At 38.9% G+C, this 21597-nt stretch overlaps 1 protein-coding gene across 1 annotated transcript in view; it reads left to right on the top strand.

The window, feature by feature from the left end:
- The window catches only part of SCAI (suppressor of cancer cell invasion), a 133100-nt gene that overhangs the window by 92618 nt on the left and 18885 nt on the right, over positions 1 to 21597 (top strand). Inside the window, exons 7-14 of the mRNA XM_021691496.1 lie at positions 445 to 541; positions 2217 to 2315; positions 2470 to 2622; positions 5497 to 5598; positions 5854 to 5955; positions 6645 to 6723; positions 8817 to 8916; positions 10794 to 10875. Of these exons, the coding sequence (XP_021547171.1) occupies positions 445 to 541; positions 2217 to 2315; positions 2470 to 2622; positions 5497 to 5598; positions 5854 to 5955; positions 6645 to 6723; positions 8817 to 8916; positions 10794 to 10875 (814 nt within the window). The remainder of the gene's footprint in view (positions 1 to 444; positions 542 to 2216; positions 2316 to 2469; positions 2623 to 5496; positions 5599 to 5853; positions 5956 to 6644; positions 6724 to 8816; positions 8917 to 10793; positions 10876 to 21597) is intronic.

Here is a 21597-nt window from a genome sequence, read left to right as displayed (position 1 = left end):
CGTCTTACCTTAAACATCACCCTCACTAGGAAGCCTTCTCTGTGGGCTCAAAGAACATCCCTTAGTTCTCCTGTTCTTATACTTATTCCGCTGTGTTTTAAGCGTTTATCTGTCTTCACTACATTTTAGTTTCCTGTCAATGAGATCTGTGAAGAAGGGGCTGTGACTATAGTTGTTTGTTTTAATCATTCTTCTCACACTTAGCAGGGTGCCTGATACAGCTAAGTTCTCAATGGGTATTTGTTCAATGAATGAATATATGAATGAACATGAAGAATCTGTAAGAAATGTGCTTAAATGTGACTACAGGTCATGTGCAGAAATACTTGTAACTGTGCAAAATAGGATCTAAAAGAGTTTAAAAGCTGCCAGAGAGTTGGAAAAATCAAAGAGCATGTTTTCTTTTTTTAGTCTAATGAGTAACTTCCTATTTATCTGCCGTAGACCTGAGTTGGTCGTTAAGAAGCTACGATACTATGCAAGATTTATTGTAGTTTGTCTTCTGCTCAACAAAATGGATGTTGTGAAGGATTTGGTGAAGGTAAGTGTGCTTTTAAAATTATTAAAATCCGGAGTGCCTGGGTGGCTCAGTTGTTAAGCATCTGCCTTTGGCTCAGGTCATGATCCCGGGGTCCTGGGATCGAGCCCTACGTTAGGCTCCCTGCTCCACGGGAGGCCTGCTTCTCCCTCTCCCACTCCCCCTGCTTGTGTTCCCTCTCTCGCTGTGTCTCTCTCTGTCAAATAAATAAATAAAGTCTTTAAAAAATTAAATTTAATTTAAAAAGTAAAATTATTAAAATCCTGGCCCATAATTGTGTATGGATAATTTTGTTTTTCAAAAATAGATTCAGGATAAAAATAATTTTAATATATGTAAATCATTATAGCATTCAAAGTATAGTAACTTTATAGTATATTCAAAGTATAGTAACTTTGGACAAGGGTAATGCTAAAAGGATTTTCCTGCTCTCTCCATATTTCAGATATACACTAGCCAGAGACAATTCTCTTAATTCCTTGCTTTTGTCCCTTAGGCATGTTTTACATTTCACCACCCATCAGTGGATGGTTGGGAAATGCAAACCAAAGTTAAAATATTTTGTTTAAGAGAAAATAATTGAAAGGTTAGGTCAAGAATAAGCATGTAATGTTTTACAAAGGTATTGTGAATGGGTTTTGGTCTTTCCATCCATTTACTGTGTCTGCTTCACTGTCCTTCATTAGCTTCAGTAATTAGAGGAGTTAGCCGCACTCAGGATTCACTCAATATCTGTAGTTATTGCACACCCCATTCTGGTTGCACTCTGTAGTCAGTCAGTTGTTTCAGTGGCGTGCTTCCTAATTTTTGATACTCAAGGAGAACATGCTAGTTTTTTGTGGGTTTTGTGTATGTGGGTTTTTTTTTTTTAGATTTATTTATGTATTTGTTTGAGAGAGAGAGAGTGCAGGCAGGGGAAGGGGCAGAGGCAGAGGGAGAAGCAGACTCCCTGCTCCCAGAACCGGAAGGTTATGACCTGAGCCGAAGGCAGATGCTTAACCAGCTGAGCCACCCAGGCGCCCCAGAACATGCTAGTTTTGACAAGTCCTCCTCTGTCTTCTTCCATCTCTAGTTACTAATAAGACTCTTCCCAAAACACACTATGATATAAATCCAAAGAAAATCATCTAGACAGTCTTCAGCTTTTTATAAGTGTTAAAAATTTGGAGTTTTACCTTTAAGAGTCTTCTATTAATAAATTAAGTGCTGATGCAGCATTGATTAGGTATGAGTGACTCTGGATCTCTATGAAGATCTTATTGGTGTGGGGTGCCTGGGTGGCTCAGTCATTGGGCGTCTGCCTTCGGCTCAGGTCATGGTCCTGGGGTCCTGGGATCGAGCCCCGCGTTGGGCTCCCTGCTCGGCGGGAGGCCTGCGTCTCCTTCTCCCACTCCCCCTGCTTGTGTTCCCTCTCTCACTGTTTCTCTGTCAAATAAATAAAATAAAAATCTAAAAAAAAAAAAAAAAGATCTTATTGGTGTGTATTATTCTGGAGTCTTTTATTTTAAAGCAAAATAAAGTAGTTTTCTTCTTTGTTTTTGGCTATAATTGGGACTATATATTGATGATAAGCTTCTTAAGTATACCAGTTTCTGTCAAGAATATGGTACAATACAGCAATCTATTTTTATGTGTTTTTTTCCTATAATCATTTTTCTTTGTGATATTTTAAAATTAGGAATTGTCAGATGAAATTGAAGATTATACTCACCGCTTTAATACAGAAGATCAAGTGGAATGGAACCTGGTGCTTCAAGAAGTAGCAGCTTTCATTGAGGTCAGCTTTTGACAAGAAAGATTGTCATAATTATGGATAAGTAAATGCATGTGTGATAAACATTTTTATTGTGTGTATATGTCAAGAAGTGGGAATAATTTATTACATTGACATTTTGTCTTGGCCATCAACTACTGACTGCTTTTTTCTCCAGGCGGACCCCGTGATGGTATTGAATGACGATAACACCATTGTTATTACGTCTAATCGCCTTGCTGAAACAGGAGCCCCATTGCTGGAACAGGGCATGATTGTGGGACAGTTGTCTCTGGCTGATGCACTCATTATTGGTAATTGTAATAACCAGGTAAAGAATTGTGAAGGAATTATACTTAAAATGGACTTTGAAAAATAATTCTTTATTATTGTTTTGGAATTACAGATTATTATTACACAATGACTATTTCCTTGTAAATATCCTAAATCCATTTGTGAGGAAATGGTTAATTCAATTATACCATGTCCATATGGACTGTTTTACAGACATTTACAGGTATAAAAAGAATTTTTAATCGCAGAGGAAGATATACTCATGATATGGTAAGTGAAAATAAACTTGGTTTAGAGCTATATAAACTGAATTATTTCATATATGTTAAAATGTCTGTATACATATATGTACAGGCAAAAAGACTAAGAACAAATTTACCAATATCATGAAAGGTTTATCTCTGGGTAGCAGGATGATAGGTGATTTCTTTTCTTCTTCTTTTTTAAAGCTGTACTTTATTTAAATTTTTTAAAAGATTTATTTATTTATTTTGAGAGAGAGTATGTGTGAGCAAGCAGGAAGAGGGGAAGAGGAGAGAGAGAATCTCCAGGAGACTCCCCACTGAGTGCAGAGCCCCACACAGGGCTCGATCCCACAACCCCGAAATCACAACCCAAGCTGAAACCTAGAGTCGGACGTTTAACCAACTGAGCCTCCTAGGCACCCCTATTTTCTTCTTTATAACTTTCTTTCTTTTTTTTTTTTTTTTTTAAAGATTTTATTTATTTGACAGAGAGAGATACAGCGAGAGAGGGAACACAAGCAGGGGGAGTGGGAGAGGGAGAAGCAGGCTTCCCGCTGAGCGGGGAGCCCGATGCGGGGCTCGATCCCAGGACCCTGGGACCATGACCTGAGCCGAAGGCAGATGCTTAACGACTGAGCCACCCAGGCGCCCCTCTTCTTTATAACTTTCTAAGTCCGTATATTACTTATACAGTTAGGCAAAAAGGGAGGAAGAATTATTTTTAAGTATATTTATCACAGCAAATATCAAATATTTTTTGTGACAGATTAATTCCATGATGATAAGGATTTAACGTACCAGAAATGTAAATTTACTGGAAATTATGGGATATCAGAGAAGTGTCCAGGGAATACATTTTTCTATATGCATTATTTACACAAGTTTTAATTTTGGATCCTTCCCTCACACCTTTCATTTTTGTTATTGTTAACTTTTTCTAGTACTTCTCCAATTTGGGCTTTTAAAGCTATTAATTTGCAGATTTAATTAAAAACTTGTTTGCTTATGGGCAGAAGACCTTAACAGACATGTCTCCAAGGGAGACATCCAGATGGCCAACAGACACATGAAAAGATGTTCAACATCACTCATCATCAGGGAAATGTACATCAAAACCAAAATGAGATATCCTTTCACATCAGTCAGAATGGCTAAAATCAAAAACACAAGAAACAACAAGTATTGGCAAGGATGTAGAGAAAAAGGAACCCTCTTGCACTGTTGGTGGGAATGCAAACTGGTGCAGCCCCTATGGTAAACAGTGTGGAGGTTCCTCAAAAAGTTAAAAGTATAGAACTACCCTATGATCTAGTAATTGCGCTACTGGATATTTACCTCAAAAATACAAAAATGTGTATTCAAAGGGATACATGCACCCCTATGTTTATTGTAGCATCATTTCTAGCCAAACTGTGGAAGCAGCCCAAGTGTGCATTGATAGATGAATGGATAAAGAAGAGGGTCTGAGTGTGTGTGTGTCTGTACAATGGAATATTGTTCAGCCATAAAAAGGAATGAAATCTTGCCATTTGCAACAACATGGACAGAGCTAGAGAGTATAATGCTAAGTGAAGTAGGTCAGAGAAGGATAAATACCATACGATTTCACTTATATGTAGAATTTAAGAAACAAAGCCAATGAGCACAGGGTAAAAAGAGAGAGAAAGAGAGAAACCAAAAAAAACAGACTCTGAACTATAGAGAACAAACTGATGGTTACCAGAGGAGAGATGGGTGGGAGAATGGGTGAAATAGGTGATAGGGATTAAAGAGTACACTTACCGTGATTTAACAAAAAAATTTTTTTACATAACACATTGCCTCCCTGAAGTTCTAAAGAAGTATTAATTCAAAACGGAAAAGGATGCAGTCTTAAACATCGAATTAGAGCCAAAATGTACTTAAGAGGTTATGAAATATGGGCCATAGACAGGGCACCTGGGTGGCTCAGTCGTTAGGCGTCTGCCTTCGGCTCAGGTCATGATCCCAGGGTCCTGGGATCGAGCCCCGCATCGGGCTCCCTGCTCAGTGGGAAGCCTGCTTCTCCCTCTCCCACTCCCTCTGCTTGTGTTCCCTCTCTTGCTGTCTCTGTCAAATAAATAAATAAAATCTTAAAAAAAAAAAAAGAAAGAAATATGGGCCATAGCCATATTCTAGCAGGCTGTTTTGCCAAAAGTTAGCATGTTTTGAAGGACCTAATATAGGTCTTTTTGTTTGTTTGTTTATTTATTTATTTATTTATTCAGACTCCCTGCTCAGCAGGGAGCCCGACACGGGGCTCGATCCCAGGACCCTGGGATCATGACCCGAGCCGAAGGCAGATGCTTAACTGTCTGAGCCACACAGGTCTTTTTGTTTAGATGACTACTTTATGATTTTGGAAATACCTGAGGAAGTTGATGGATTGACAGAAATATAAATAGATGGAGAGATACAGGATAATGCAAATATAGAAAGTGTTAATGGTACAGGATCTAGATGATGAGCATTGGGTATTACTGTACAGTTCTTTTAATTTTCTGTCTTTGGAAATGTTCTACAATAAAACACTGGGGAGTAAAATTACCCAGTGTCATTAAATACACACGAATGTCAGGGGTAATATTATGGTCAGAGACTTCTTGGTCTGGGTACTGCATTAATTGTCAGGTTTGTTTTCCTTGCAGGTTAAGTTTAGTGAACTAACTGTGGACATGTTCCGGATGTTACAAGCCCTGGAAAGGGAGCCAATGAATTTAGCTTCCCAGATGAATAAACCGGGAATGCAGGTGATCTTCTCTCTACATTTGCAATTTTGGTAACATTGTTGCTGCCTCTGGTCCTCATGGAATGCTGTTATTCAACAAATGCTGTGCATGTGAATGAGGAATTCTCTTGATGAGACACAGGAGAGATAATAAGCACAGTAATAGTAACACAGAGTAAAAAAAGCTATTTGATGAAGAGGATTGTAAAAATAGTCATTGATAATTCATCTGTCAAATACAGCGTGTGTGTGTCTTGTTTTCTGTGTATAAATACAGGAATCAGCTGATAAACCTACCAGACGAGAAAACCCCCACAAGTATCTGCTGTACAAACCAACCTTCAGTCAACTATACACATTCTTAGCAGCATCTTTTAAGGTATATATGATCCAGTACTTTTTGCTATATGAGGAAAATGTGCCCTAAAGAGAATCTGAGAGTCACTCTTTGACTGTTTGAGTCAAGAATTTAGATAAAATATGAAACTGAAACCTGCATTCAGAATATCTGATCACAGCTATTTTGGAATGGAAATTGCTTATGATGTTATGACGGTTCCTTACCATTAATTAACGAGAATATTGATGAATCATCATTGTTCTCTCTCCAGGTTTTTATGATAAACTACGTTAGGCATAACATTGCACAAGCATGTTACATGTTCAGGCAGCTCTGGGAAGCACTGTGGTCGTCTGAAAGAACTATGCGAAGTAGGGAATTCCTCCCAACGTTTATGTAGAGAAAGCCAGGGGCAGGAGTTTGTCTTTTAGACTTATAGTCAGGATCCTTACTTCTCCGTTTCAAGGTTTGCAGAGAACATTCTCTAAATGAGGTTTTTGAAGAAGAGAATGAATTCAAAACTTTGGGCAATAGTAATAGATTATAGATTCATAATGACCCTTTGTTGTGTAAACAGTTAAGAGTTGGAATCTGCAAGAGTGATTGATCTCTCAAAGAAGATGGAAATACGTTGAATTAGGTTCTTGTTGTCCCCTCAACTTGAAAATGTCAGGAACATTAAATAAAACTGTTTGTTGCTTTGTATATGTGATTTTCTTTAATTTCAGGAGCTGCCTGCCAACAGTGTGCTTCTGATTTACCTGTCAGCCACTGGCGTTTTCCCCACAGGTCGTTCTGATAGTGAAGGTACAATAAAGGAATGCTCCCTGTCGTGAGCAGGGCTTGAATTCTCTTTATTTTCTACAAGACGATGGCCCGTAGCCCACAGACCATCCCAAGGTTTCCAGAGAGGCTTCCAGATTTGACCCTGGTCTCTGTTGAACTGGCAATCTTGTAGGATACCCCAGTCTATTTTATTTGTTGAAATATACTTTGAAATCCACAAATCACCAGCAAATTCGTATACTAAATGCATGCCTCACTATCAAGTTTGCCAAGGGCACATATATATTTAAATATATATGGAATAACCAAGCCTAATGTTCTACTTCACATCATTGAGTTTTTCTGGGCCTTTAGGGCAAAGGGGGATCTGGTCAGCGGCTTCATTGTGGCTGAAAGTCTTTGTAGAAATTAGTGCACTTTTGTAACTGTGAAAGTTCAAGTCCTTGTCATGATGTTGTTTTCTGTCCTTTTGGTTTTTATGGATTCAACCTGAAGAATATTGGGATGCTATTTCAGAATCAAAATTAAAACTATCCAGAATATATGAGTCCAGAATATATGAAATTGATCAGAATAGATGAGTAACTCGGATGTAAATTAGGCAATTAAGTCTTTGGACAAAAAAATTTTTTTTCTTAATATCCTTAACATTTCCTCTTCATCTGTTTGTTGAAATTTGCATTCCTTTATACAGTGCATGTCCCTGCCATCTTCCTTGCATGACGTATAGGTCCTCTTAAAGTGTTAAAATGAAAACAAAACAAAATAAATCTCAGAGTCTTTTCAATGCAGTGATTCCTAAGGAATAAAATGTAACAATGTTAAAAGTGGCACAATCATAAACTGCTTTAAATTTTTTTGTAATGAAGTTAGTAATTTTATTTATAAATAATTATTTCCATGTTTTGTAACATGTACTGTTGAATCTGGGCCCCTGTTTAACATACTGATCTCTTACTTTACTTTTTCAAAGTACAGTAGGTACTAACTAAATGGCCCTCTGGGAGAGATGATTCCTAACATCCCACAGCTGCAGTTCCTTTTTTTTTTTTTTAAAGATTTTATTCGGGCGCCTGGGTGGCTCAGTCGTTAAGCGTCTGCCTTAGGCTCAAGTCATGATCCCGGGGTCCTGGGATCTAGCCCCGCATTGGGCTCCCTGCTGAGCAAGGAGCCCAACGTGGGACTCGATCCCAGGACCCCGGGATCATGACCTGAGCCGAAGGCAGACCCTTAACCAACTGAGCCACACAGGCGTCCCTGCAGTTCCATTTAGATAAGAGTTCAACTAACCAATGTGACCAGTGGGAAAGAATAACTTCAAAACCAGAACTCTAGTGGCTGACATAATAGTGCCACTAACAGATTTTTTTCACACAATGAAATTTGGCATTTCTTTTCTTAAAAATGAAGTTTTTGTCAATGAGAATTTTCAAGTCCCATTCAAAATTTTCCCTAAATTTTATAATTAGTGGCTCACTTAAAATTATATTTAAGAAATTATTAGGACTTCATTCTGCAACTTTCTTACTTAGGTAATTTGGTTGACTGTTAGATACAATTTTGCTTGAAATGTAAAGACCGGGCACCTGGGTGGCTCAGTTGGTTAAGCGACTGCCTTCGGCTCAGGTCATGATCCTGGAGTCCCGGGATCGAGTCCCGCATCGGGCTCCCTGCTCGGCAGGGAGTCTGCTTCTCCCTCTGACCCTCCTCCCTCTCATGCTCTCTGTCTCTCATTCTCTCTGTCTCAAATAAATAAATAAAATCTTTAAAAAAAAAAAGAAACGTAAAGACCATTTTGAACATCCCAGATCTTCATCCCTTTTACTACCCAGAAAAATGGGGTGCAGTAGATTCTTGTTTTGTTTCTCATTATATTCTGTTTGAAGAACTGATGAATAATTAAATGATTTTTTTAAATGTTGAAAACAGGCAACATGCTGAAATCATTTAAATACTGCATTAAACTAGAATGTTAAATTTTAAAACAGTTAAAATGTTTTGTAATTGTCTTCCCTTTGTATCAATGAGAGATTCATACGAGACCTTTGTGTTTGAGGGTCAGAGCAATGTTATTCTCCAACTGAAGTCTAGGATTCTTCCCTTTGTTTTTATAGGTCCTTATGATTTTGGAGGGGTACTTACTAATAGTAACCGGGATATTATAAATGGAGATGCCATCCACAAACGAAATCAGTCCCACAAGGAAATGCACTGGTATGTATTCTGGTGTCTCTCCCTATTATAAAAATTATAGTTCTGTCTTAGAAAATACTAAGTGAAATGGAGAGTTTTTTCTAGTACTGGAAATACTCCCTCAGACTACTATTAATAACACTTATTTGGATTCCAGCAATATTTCAGGTTCTGACTGTCCTAGGAAATTAGAATTTTTGGCTGACATTTGTTTTTAAAATTTTCATTGAGTATTATATGTCAAGCCCTATTCAATCATTGCGGATTTGTCAGTGAGCAGAATTACATTCAAGTTGGAGGAGACTGTACATGCATACATAAATAGTATGTCTGGATATGAAAGATGTTAATATCAATACAAGCTTTTTTTTTTTAATTTGCGAGAGAGAGACCGAGTGAGCGAGAGAGAACACGAGCGGGGGAGGGGCAAAGGGAGAGGGAGAAGCAGACTCCCGGCTGAGCAGAGAGCCCAACGTGGGTCTCGATCCCAGGACCCTGGGATCATGACCTGAGCTGAAGGCAGACGCTTAAACCGACTGAGCCACCCAGGCACCCCCAATACGAGCTTTTTAATATAAGGTTCTTTTGGTTTGATATAGTATAAATGAACTTAGTTGTATGATTTCAAGTAAATTTCATCCATGAAAGTTTGCTCTTTTTCTAAATACAACACATTCACTGCTTGGGCCATTATTGGCTCTAGAATCTCTCTAGCTGAGAGAGAGTCATCTGGTTATAAAGGAGACTGGACTTGTCTGAAACTGCATTTCTAATAGCACATTACAGAAAAATGTTAAATGTTCATATTAAAGAATGAAGAAAGAGGGCAGAGAGGGAGATGTTTCAAATTATGTGTATAATACCAAACAGTACGCCAGGTCATACGTTGGTGCTGTCATTGACCTTGGTCGTAAATGATTTATATTTGGAAAACTTCTATTTGAAACATATTGAGGTTTGATGATGTTGCTCATTGACACATCATTTTATATATATTTACATTTATGTTAATATTTTTATACATACATTGTCCAGTAAACCATGGGAAAGAGAGGATGAACACCAAAATTGTGACCTTGTTAAGCAGTGGTTCTCAAATGTGTGTTACTAGACTTCTGACTTTGGGGACAGTGGGTCTTTGCGAGCCAGTAAATCTATATGTTAACAAGCACACCAGCTGATCTGATGCAAATGTACAGAGGAAGCGTAATGAATGGTAAAAGGGAACCCCTACTTAGTATCTGCAATATTAAGTTGTAGCCGGACATATTAAAAATCTTTAAAATAGATAAAGATCTTATTTTTTTTTAAAGATTTTATTTATTTATTTGACAGAGAGAGGGAACACAAGCAGAGGGAGTGGGAGAGGGAGAAGCAGGCTTCCCGCGGAGCAGGGAGCCGGATATGGGACTCCATCCCAGGACGCTGGGATCATGACCTGAGCCGAAGGCAGACGCTTAACGACTGAGCCACCCAGGCGCCCCCCTAGATAAAGATTTTAAAAGACGCACTGCAGTACAAATCTGGTTGTGTTATCACATCACATTTTCAGAACATTTTCTTAGAAGGAGCTTTTAGATCCTAAACAAGCACCTACATGCTGACTTGGGAGGTTTTCCTATTGTATGTTTAGTCCATCTTTAAATCTGTAGGCTTCTCTTCAGCTTGAATATTCCTGAATAATAATTCTCTCTGAATATTTTTCCAGCCAAAACTGCTAATTTGTCTATCCCAGTCAATATAGACATGGTTTGTCTTTTGCCAAATTAATCTTTGTTTTTTTGCTCAGTGCTATGATGAAAAGGAGATGTGAGCAGACCAAATTGAGGAGTCAGATTTCTGAGACTTGGCTAATACAGTTGCACAGTTAATCATCATTACTGTTGTTGTTTTCCTAGCCTTCATCCAGGAGACCTCTACCCTTTCACGAGGAAGCCCCTGTTTATTATTGTGGATTCATCCAACAGTGTCGCATACAAGGTGAGTTCTACGAGCGCCATTGTGCGTGTTAGACATGTCACCACCCCGAGGTAAGCAGGCTTAACACCAGCCTTTTTATTTTGCTTTATTTTTAAAAATTTTACGCAGTTTGTATTTAGTGTTTCTTTTCTTTTGAGGTTGTGCATGCTAGTCAGGATCTGGTGCTATGAATAGAGGCCAGAAGAAAACGCATGAATGGACACTCAGTGGAAAATAATAAATTCTCCTGCAGGAAAAAAAATTCAAGATTTCCAAGATCTCTGGTGGGAGGTTTATTTTTGTTATATAACCCAGAATAACTTTCTTTTATAGAGGTAGGAGTATATGGGCAAATTTTATTTTCTAGTTTTCAACCTTTTTCCCTTTTACACACCAAGCTGCTGGAGTTTAAATGGGATTTCTATCCCATTTTACACAGTTACAGTTTGAGTATCAACATAAATGGTTTTAGATACACTTAATTTTTTTTTAAATTTGTGACAGTAAGTAAAACAAGATGGCCCTGAATGCTGAAATAAGTCACAGGGATTTAAAGTGAAAAGCCTTTGTTTTATATTTTGCTACTGAAGCAATGGTTTTCAATGACTATGTAAAAACCGCCCCGTAATGAAACAGTTTAAAGATGGATATTAGAATTCAAACCACAGTAATTTATGGGAAAATGAAAACAATCTTTGTATGAGGTTTGGAATATTTCATTAGTTGACAGTATGTTCAAAAATATGCTAGGAACACAGATCTGCCAATTAAAACTATTTCTGTTGTGGGTGTTCATATAATTAGATGGAGAAGTAAATATTCGTAGATTTATTTCAGGAGAACAACGGAAATAAATGTCTGCTAGCCAAGATATGACCCCAAGCGTATGTTTTCCATCTATTTTTTATGTTTAGTTTCACTTTTTAGAGTTAGTGTCTGAATTTCAAGAGCACCCAACCCACTCTAAATTTTTCAGCGTATAACCTGCTACCCATTTTGTCAAGTTTGACATCACAGCTTTTGATTTTTAGGAAAATTAGCTGTATACTTTTGTAAATCATGTGTGTGTTGTTGCTTTTAATCTTTTTGAGGGGGTGGGAAGCTGCTGAAGGAAAGAAAAGCTTTATTGGCTAACTTATTTAAACCTACAAAACCAGAAGAGTCCAGGCATTTTGTGTCTTCACAGAATCCAAAAGCAGCATTCCTGTGTCTTTGTCAATGAAAAGGAATCATTTGCTTCAGCTTAATGATGTGACAGAATATGTTGATGTACCAGGTCAAGTGTATTACTGGATATAATCTAGCATGTGTTTAGAGTATTTTAGCAGTCTACTAATTTCTCTCAATTTGATTGGATAATATGTGATACCACCTTTTGTAGTCTCAAGAATATCATTCATTGTACATCCCTGCTATTTCCAAAGTGCTGTTTGGATAGAGAATGAGTTGAATGCTGATTTTTAAAAACACCATTGTACATATTTAGAAGTGTATTTACCTAAAAACATATCATGATTTAATTCAAAATTTCAATATTCTGACACTCAGGATAACAGTGCACTAGTAGAAAGGTTCATTTGTTTGCTTTTGTTGGCATATGCAATATCACTCCTTTCAAAAATTAAATTGTCCAGAACATACTTATCTTCATATGCACCAGGCAAATCAGAGCACGGCACAGACAAATTTGGTCTTTTTAAAAATTAGTACTATCCAGTACCTCTAAATCAAGTATGCAGTTCTCCGTGTTAACACATGAAAGTGTCTAATATTTACTTTTCCCCACAAAGCATGTGTGAAAAGTCTTAAATTACCATTTTGCACATTTCTAATGAGAAAGAACTCTGTGACTGATGTATTATTTCTTGAGTACCGACTTTGCTGTATATGTTCCTGAACATGTTTGCTAATGTTTCTTCATATAAGTACCAACATTTCATGTATATTTCTTCATTTAAATGTTACTTTTTTATTTTTATGAGAGTAACTCATGCATATAGTTTAAAGCTGTAGTTCTCAACTCTTTCTGTGTATCAGAAACATTTGAGTCCTTCTTAAAACCATCTGTCCTTGGGCCCCAACTCCTATGATTCTGCATCGCTTGATCTGGGGTGGGTGTTGGGTGTCATTGCAATTCCAGTGTGTGTCAGGGTGGGGACCCCTCAGTCAGCGAGTTCCCACACGTGTTACCAAAAATGGCAGTTCCTGTTCTCCTGCCCTGCCCCCATTCGCCTTCTCCCAGAGGCCACCAGTTACATCTTTTGTAGCTGATTATTTGGGCGTTTAGCCATCATTTGTCTAAATAACATGCTCATGTTGATATTTCTTGATTCTTAGTTTTAGGCATTATGTCATACTATCCCAATCTGGAAGAGAAATTCAGCTCTTTCCTCTTCCTATCCCCAGCTCACAGTTATACTTTTTACCTTGACTTCCATCATAATTTTGATTCACTGAATATTTAGTGCTTATATTATGATGACTAGAAAACGTGTTTAACATCTAAGCCGTATAGTAAACTTTTTCTTTCCTGTGCAACTTCCTGCTTTTCTTGGAGCAAACAATTATGTAACGTTGTTCCTTGTTTTTGTCTGAATGTCACATTGATTCAGCCCCAATCTGCTTACCAGTCACCTACATCTTCTTTTAGGTTGTTCAGATGTGTCTGTCTCTTAATTTTCTCTTGGCGCCAAATTACCCCCCTCTCCCAGAGCCTCTGAAGGTGCCCTCTACAGAGCCCTCATCCCAGAATCTCATTTCATTATTATCCTGGGATGTCTTCATCTCTTCTCTGTTTCCCAAATCCCATGTCTTCCTCTTGGACTCTGATTTCATTTGCCCTCATCTTGGTGCAGCATCTCCACGAGCAACTTCCTAAGAATGGTGAACAGGAGGTAAAATATTTGAGGTCTTGAACTTCTTCAGTTGTTCTTTAATTTACTCTCATGCTTGAATGATGGTTTTGGTAGAGATTAGAAATTATTTCCCTTCAGAATTTGAAAGGGTTTGTTGTGTTGCTTTCCAGCTTCCAGTATTTCCTAAGAAGTAAAAAAGCATTCTCATTTTTGATTCTTTTATGTGAACTGTTTTCAGTCTCTGGAAACTCTGGAAACATATAGGATCGTCACTTTGAGCCCTATTGTATTTCAACTTCTTAAACAGGGTGCCCTGGTCTGGGTTTGCTTTTTCATGCTGCTTGGCATGTACTTCATGGGTCCTTTCAACATGGAAACTCCATCCAATTTTTTGACTTTCCTCATGTTCTCTGTTCTGTCTTTTGGGATCTTGGGACCTTCTGTCATTTCTATATTGGACCTTCTAGTCTAGTCCTCTGATTTTCTTGCCCTTTATTTTCCATCTCCTGCTCCTTTTGCTCTTTAGAAAATTCCATTGCCTTTGTCTTCTAACCTGTGAGATTTCTCATTTGTTTTCTGGATGTTTCTTTCATAAAGATGTAGATGTATGTGTATGTGTATAAGACATATGTGCAGGGGCGCCTGGGTGGCTCAGTCGTTAAGTGCCTGCTTTCGGCTCAGGTCATGATTCCAGGGTCCTGGGATCAAGCCCCGCATCGGGCTCCCTGCTCAGCAGGAAGCCTGCTTCTCCCTCTCCCACTCCCCCTGCTTGTGTTCCCTCTAGCTGTCTCTCTCTCTCTGTCAAATAAATAAATAAAATCTTAAAAAAAAAAGATATTTGCAAACACCTATATGTCTTTTTTTTTTTTTTTTTTTATCTTGGCTGAAGCATCTTCTCTTACCTTTGAAAATACCACTGGTCATTTAAAAATTCTCCCTGCATGGTATCTTTTTCCTCTATGTTGATTTGTTTCTCTTTGGTTTTGTCTATATATTTCATGTTAGGGACTTTGCTCAGGGTATTGTAATGTTTGCTCAAATTTAAGAGTGGAAGCTAGCACAATGATCGGAATGTTTGAGGTTGTGGAAAGGGCTTGTCACTCTGAGACACTCAGTGTGACGATCTAGCTGGACCACTTAGCTGGGTAATCTCTGATGTCAGTATCTTCAGGTCTTTCTTCATGGTCTGGTCATATTCACGAGAGCAGACTCAACTCTTCTGCCTGGAATGTAAGGATCTGACTATCAGCACTATGCTTTGTTTTTCCTAAAGTCTGTATGTGTGTTTATGTTTGTATATTCATGTATCTTTATGTCTCCATTGCTTTACACTTAAAATATTCTTAGTAATATGTGTTGAATGCTGAAATGAAGGTACACACTATTATTTTGCAGATGAGGAAATTTTGCCTATGGAGGTTAAGTATTTTGCCTAATTGATTCCAGCAGCCTTTCTCACTCCAAAGCCTAACCTTTCTCCACACTTAGCAAAAAAGGAGTTTTGCATGTTAGTCCGAGCCTCATTTCAGTGGGGGGGGGATTGAAATGCCAAGATCTGTGTAACAAGTATGGCCCACTCTTTGGCTCTCAAATTGTCATTAGGGAACGGGCAAGTTGAAGTGGCCTGATCTGTAGTAATACAGTACTAGTGGGAGTAAAACAAACCCCTCAGTCATTCTGGGCAACACGTCTTTTAGTTCTGCTTTCTTCTCTTTGGAAGAGATCTCTGGATCTCTGCCAGTGAACATGACTTATGCATTTGTCAAAACAGTGATATTTATGTAAACAGCCCCATCCTAAGGTATTTGACTGATGGCTGCAGATTGCTGCAGTCTATTAAGGCATTCACCCTCCTAACCTGAGCGTGTTAAAAGCTCTTCTGCCAGTCAGCCGTACTCATTCCATTTCTTCTTTGCTACTTTGAAAGACATTCTCTCTCTCTCTCTTTTTTTTTTTTTTTTTTTTGGTGTTCTACAATTATACTGTGATATGTCTACATTTTGTTTCTTTATATAACCTGTTGGGATTTGTTGGATGTCTTGAATTGAAATGTTGGAGTTTTTCATTATTGCTGGAAAATTCTCTGCCATTATCTCTTCAAATATTGGTGGTACCCTGGCTTCTCTTTCATCCCCTTCTGGAACTCATCATACATGTATATTATTAGCACAGCATTCTCCCTGTGTCTTCCACATCTCTTGACTTCTCTTCTACATTTTCTATCTTTTTTTTTTTTTAAAGATTTTATTTATTTATTTGACAGAGAGAGACACAGCGAGAGAGGGAATACAAGCAGGGGGAATGGGAGAGGGAGAAGCAGGCTTCCCGTGGAGCAGGGAGCCCGATGCGGGGCTCGATCCCAGGACCCTGGGATCATGATCTGAGCTGAAGGCAGACGCTTAACGACTGAGCCACCCAGGCGCCCCATTTTCTATCTTTTTGTGTATCTGGTTGAGATTTGGATAATTTCTTCTGATCTGTCTTTCAGTTCACACATTCTTTCTTTAGCTGCGATTAACTTGCTTTTAAACCCATTTGTTGGGGCGCCTGGGTGGCTCAGTTGATTAAGCAACTGCTTTTGGCTCAGGTCATGATCCTGGAGTCTCAGGATCAAGTCTCGCATCGGGCTCCCTGCTCAGCAGGGAGTCTGCTTCTCCCTCTGACCCTCCCACCTCTCATGTGCTTTCTCTCTCTCTCTCTCAAATAAATAAATGAAATAAATTAAAAAAAAAAATAAACCCATTTGTTGAGTTTTATATTGGTTGTGTTTTATTTCTAGAAGTTCTGTTTGGTTCCTTTTAAAAATAACTCATTGCCTTTTTTATAGTTTCCTCTTTTCTGTTTTCAAGTTTGTTCTTTATTTCTTTACACTTAATAAGCATACTCATTTTATTATTTATTATCTATCTGATAATTCTTATACCTGAAATCTGCTTTTGCTGCTGAAAGACACCCTTTGGTATTTTTGTATTCTTGAATGCTTAATGACCTTTGACCAGTTTCTTCTCATTATCCTTAAAACTGTGGGAAATTCACTGAGCCCTAGAATGAAGATACTTTCATCCAGGGATGGTGTGTATCTGCTTTGGCTAGACACCTGTAGACATTACCGTGTCAGGACCATGTTTTTAGATTACCTTCATGGTATGAATTTGGGCTGCAAACATGTGAGAGGGGGAGCTTATAATTACAACCCTCGGGCACTCTTGTTTTTTTGTTTGTCTCTGCTCTGTTCAGTACTGAGAAAATTTTCCTTGCAGGCCCCTTGAGGAGTGGTCATGGGGAAGGAAGGTGAAAAGTTTGGTTTTGGTTCATCCTTACATGAAAGGTATAGCCCTTTAGGATTCCAATTTAACAGGGCTGGGTTCCTATCAGACTCCCATCTTAGGCAGACCCTGCTCTCAGGGGTCCCCTTCTCTGGATTAGATCTTTAAAACCTAAAGTCAAGTTGTTCGATTGCCTCAGGGCAAAAGAGATCTGGAGACAGCTTATTTTCTGTTTCTTCTACTAGTTTTTCCACATCTCTGTGAGCTCCTATCATTGGAGTGGCCCTGGGCCTCTGTCATTGTTCCTCTTTTTTCCAGCTACAACTCACTCCCTTGATGCCCTTATTTAGTTTCATGACTTAATTACGATCTCTGTGCTGACCGTTTCCAAACCTGTCTCCAGCCCAGACCTCTCTCTGTTACTGCAGACTCAAATATAATCTACCTGTTCCAGATCTCTGATTGGTAATTCTAATCAAGATGGCAAATTTCCCATGCCCAAGACAGAATCCCTGGACCTCTTCCACCTCCAGCTTTCCCCAGAGCACCTTTATGGTTGCCCCAGCCCAAATCCTTGGTTTCATACTTGCCTCCTCTTTCCCTCACACCCCACATCCATTTATATCCAGAATCTTACCACCTCCACTGCCCTCACCTGGCCGATGCTGCCACTGTCTCTCCCCTGAACTACTGAAGCAGTTCCCTACCTCCTGCCCTTGCTCCCCTACAGAGTGTGCCTGTATGTCAGATCACGTCCCTAGGCTCCTTATCTCACCCAGAGTGAAGGCTTCATGTTATCTGCCCTCACACACCTCCTCCCTTCAGAGGCGTCTCTGAGCCTTTGTCTTGCCAGTCTCCCTATCAGTTCTCTTCAAGCACATTGACCTTGCTATGCCTCTAACATACATGGCAGTCAGCTGCTTAGGATCTTTGTGTCTCTTCCCTCTGCCCCGAATCCTCTTCCAAAGACACCCACTTTGTTATTCAGGTGTCTGATAGGTTGAAGCTTCTCAATAGGGTCTTCCCTGATTGCCGTATTTAAAATCATGTGCCTCCTCTGCATTCTTTATCCACCTCTGTTTTTTTTAATGATCTATGTAGTATCATACACTATTCTAGGCACTTTACAAATATTAACACGTTTAATCCTTAGAAACCCAATGTGTTACTTTTCTTATTCCCATTTTACTGATAAGAAAATCAAGGCGGGGGCACTGAGTGACTCAGTCACTTAAGCGTCTACCTTCGGCTCAGGTCTTGATCCCAGGGTCCTAGGATCGAGCCCCGCATTGGGCTCCCTGCTCAGTGGGGAGCCTGCTTCTCGCTCTCTCTCTCTCTGCCCCTCGTGTTTTCTCTCACTCGCTCTGCTCTCTCTCAAATAAATAAATTAAAAATCTTAAAAAAAAGAAAAAGGGAAGAAGAAGAAAAGAAAAGAAAATCAAGCCACAGAAAGGTTAAATAATTTGCCCAAGGTCACACATACAGCTAGTAGGTGGCTGAGTTGGGATTTAAACAATCTTATTGTAAAGCCTGTGCTGCTAAGCATATTCTGCTGTCTTTTTCCATGTGTAGCACTAGTCACCTTCTGTATTACATAACTGCTTTGTTTACTGTGGGTCTCTACCTGCCACCTCCACACCCAACTCCAGGAAAACAAGTTTTTTTCTTTTTTAAATGTGTTTTGTTTACTGCTGTATTCCTACCACCTAGAACAGTCTCTAGTCAGTAGGTTCAAGGAGTATTTGTTGAAGAAAAGAGAGCTTTAAAAACGATACTATGTACTGTTTTAAAGTTGTAAAGGTGTTTTAAAGGATCTGTTAAATAGATAATGGCTATAAGAAGGAAATCAGAAAAACCCAATCAGGGTATGAAATAGAGGGAAATGATCGAAGTTATCTCTTTTTCCCCCACAAGAAAGGCTAGCCCTTTGGAGTTCACCAGTAAATACTTCTAAACTTTTAGAATCAAATATACAATTCCAGAGCAGTGAAGATCAGAACTATCCATTCAATAGCAATTAGGTCACAAGACACTTGTATGACCTTGAGCATGTCCTTGGTCTTTTCTGTGCCTTTTTTTCTTTCTTTGTAAAATAGGTTGGCAATACTGATCTTACAGTATTGTTAAGATTACAAGTTATGATCTATGAAGCCTAGGATAATCCCTGAAAAGTAGTATTAGCACTCAGTAAATGATAGAAATTATTATGATATTGACTATTTCAAGACACAAATAACACACACAAAAGAAAACCCTACCCCAGATTAGTTTATCATTATAGATTAGAAAAAGATAAAATACTAGTAAATAGACTAGTAAATGGATTAAGAGGATAATCTAACAAAAGAGTTTGAATTGTACATGAATTTTTTGAAAATCAATCAATATTATATACTATGCCAATAGGATAAATAAGAAAAATCACATGCTTAACTTAGGGGTCATTTTGTACCCATTCTTTTAAAATAATAATTTATTTTATAAATAAATTTAGTGCGCATTTTTTTTTTTTTTTAAGATTTATTCATTTGAGAGAGAGCACGCAAGTCGGGGAAGGGGCATTAGGAGAGAATCCTCAGCAGACTTCCCAATGGTTGTGGAGCCCTACTCGGGGTCAATCCCAAGATCCTGAGATCATGACCTGAGCCAAAATCAAGAGTTGGACACTTAATCAACTAAGCCACGCAGGCACCCTGCACCCTGAGTACACATTCTTTTTTTTTTTTAAGATTTATTTATTTTAGAGAGAGAGTGTGGTGGGGGGAGGGGTAGAGGGAGAAGAAGAGAGAAACCCAAGCAGACTCCATGCTGAGCATGGAGTCCCACTTGGGGCTCACTCCCATGACCCTGAGATCGCAACCTGCGCCAGAGTCGGACACAACCGACTGCACCACCCAGGCATCCCTCCAGTACTCATTCTTATTTAAAAAAAAAAAACTCAGCTTATGATGAAAAGCTACTATATTAAGTAGCCAATTTTGGACTTCAAGTGAGAAACATTAAAAGTATTCTTAGTTAAAATAAGCAAGAAAAAGAGAGTGTCTGCTATCATCCTTGTGATTGATCTTGTTTTAGTCCTGACCAGAATTGTTTAACATTCCCAAAATAAAACAATGAAAAAGTTTGTCCAGACTAATAAGAGGTGTAAATATTGAAAAGAAAGAGGGACGGCTGGGTGGTTCAGTCAGTTAAGTGTCTGCGTTTGTCTCGGGTCATGATCCCGAGGCCCTGGGATGGAGCCCCACATCGGGCTCCTTGCTCAGCAGGAGCCTGCTTCTCCTCTGCCTGCCGCTCCCCCTGCTCTCTCGCTCACTCTCTGTCAAATAAATAAATAAAATCTTTTAAAAAAGTACTGAGGGACGCCTGGGTGGCTCGTCCATTAAGCCCCTGACTTCAGCTCAGGTCCTGGTCCTGGGGTCCTGGGATCAAGTCCCACATCAGGCTCCTTGCTCAGCAGGGAGCCTGCTTCTCCCTCTCCCTCTGCCTGCCACTCCCCCTCCTTGTGCTCTCTCCCTCTGTCAAATAAATAAATAAAATCTTTTTTAAAAAATTAAAAATATTGAAAAGAAATAGAAATTCTTAATTATAAATGATATAATTTTATATTTAGAAAATCCTAAGGAATCACAGAAAAAATATGCATACAAATTCAGCAAAGTAGTTAGATATGGGATGAATATATAAAAATGAATAGCAGTGTTTATATGAGCTACAGCAAGTTAAAATTTCTGCAGTGTATTGGGGCACCTGGGTGGCTCATTTGGTTAAGTGGCCAACTCTTGGTTTCAGCTCTGGTCATGATTTCAGGGTCGTGGAATCGAGCCCCGTGTCAGGCTCCTTGCTCAGTGGGGAGTCTGCTTGAGGATTCTCTCTCTTTCCCTCTCCTTCTGCCCCTCTGCCCACTCAACATGCTCTCTCTCTCTAAAATAAATAAATAAAATCTTTAAAAAATTTTCTTCAGTGTGTATTCCATTTACATACATTAGCCATAATTTTTTTAAACATAATAGCATTAAATCATATAAAACAATAAAGAAATAAGATAATCCTATGGGAATTAAACTATAAAAGTAATTACTGAATGGGTTAGAACGGAGACATGCAAGGTATCCTTAAAGAAACTGTTTCCCAGGCCTAATATTTAAATATAATCTGATAGGAGGAAATCAGAGGTCCCCAAGGTCACCCCCAGGCTCAGCGATTCACGAGGAGTGATAATTTTCAGCATATAATCACACTCACTACTAAGATTTATCACAGTAAAAGGATACAGTGCAAGATCTCAAAGGAAAAAGGCACATGCTATCAAGTCCAGAGAAAAGCAGGCACAAACTTCCAAGAGGCCAGTGATGTCACACAGGATGCACTCAGTTCTTCTTACAAGTGAGACAAGACAACATGGGTGAAATGTCTACCAGCGAGGCTCACTAGGGACTCAGTGCCCACAGTTTTCATTGGGGACTCATTGTGTAGGCAGCCTCTGCCTGGCACATACTAACATGCCATTGTCCCAGAAGAAAAGCAGGTGCTCAGCATAAACCATCTTGTTTATACAGTCCAGGTAAAGTGAATTGCTCTTACCAGTTCTGCTAATGGTGGGAACCCTCCCCAAATCTAAGTCC

Source organism: Neomonachus schauinslandi, chromosome 13 (assembly GCF_002201575.2).
Source record: "Neomonachus schauinslandi chromosome 13, ASM220157v2, whole genome shotgun sequence".
Lineage (NCBI taxonomy): Eukaryota > Metazoa > Chordata > Mammalia > Carnivora > Phocidae > Neomonachus > Neomonachus schauinslandi.
Note: the sequence above shows the minus strand (reverse complement) of the source record. Positions and strands in the feature narration are given on the sequence as shown.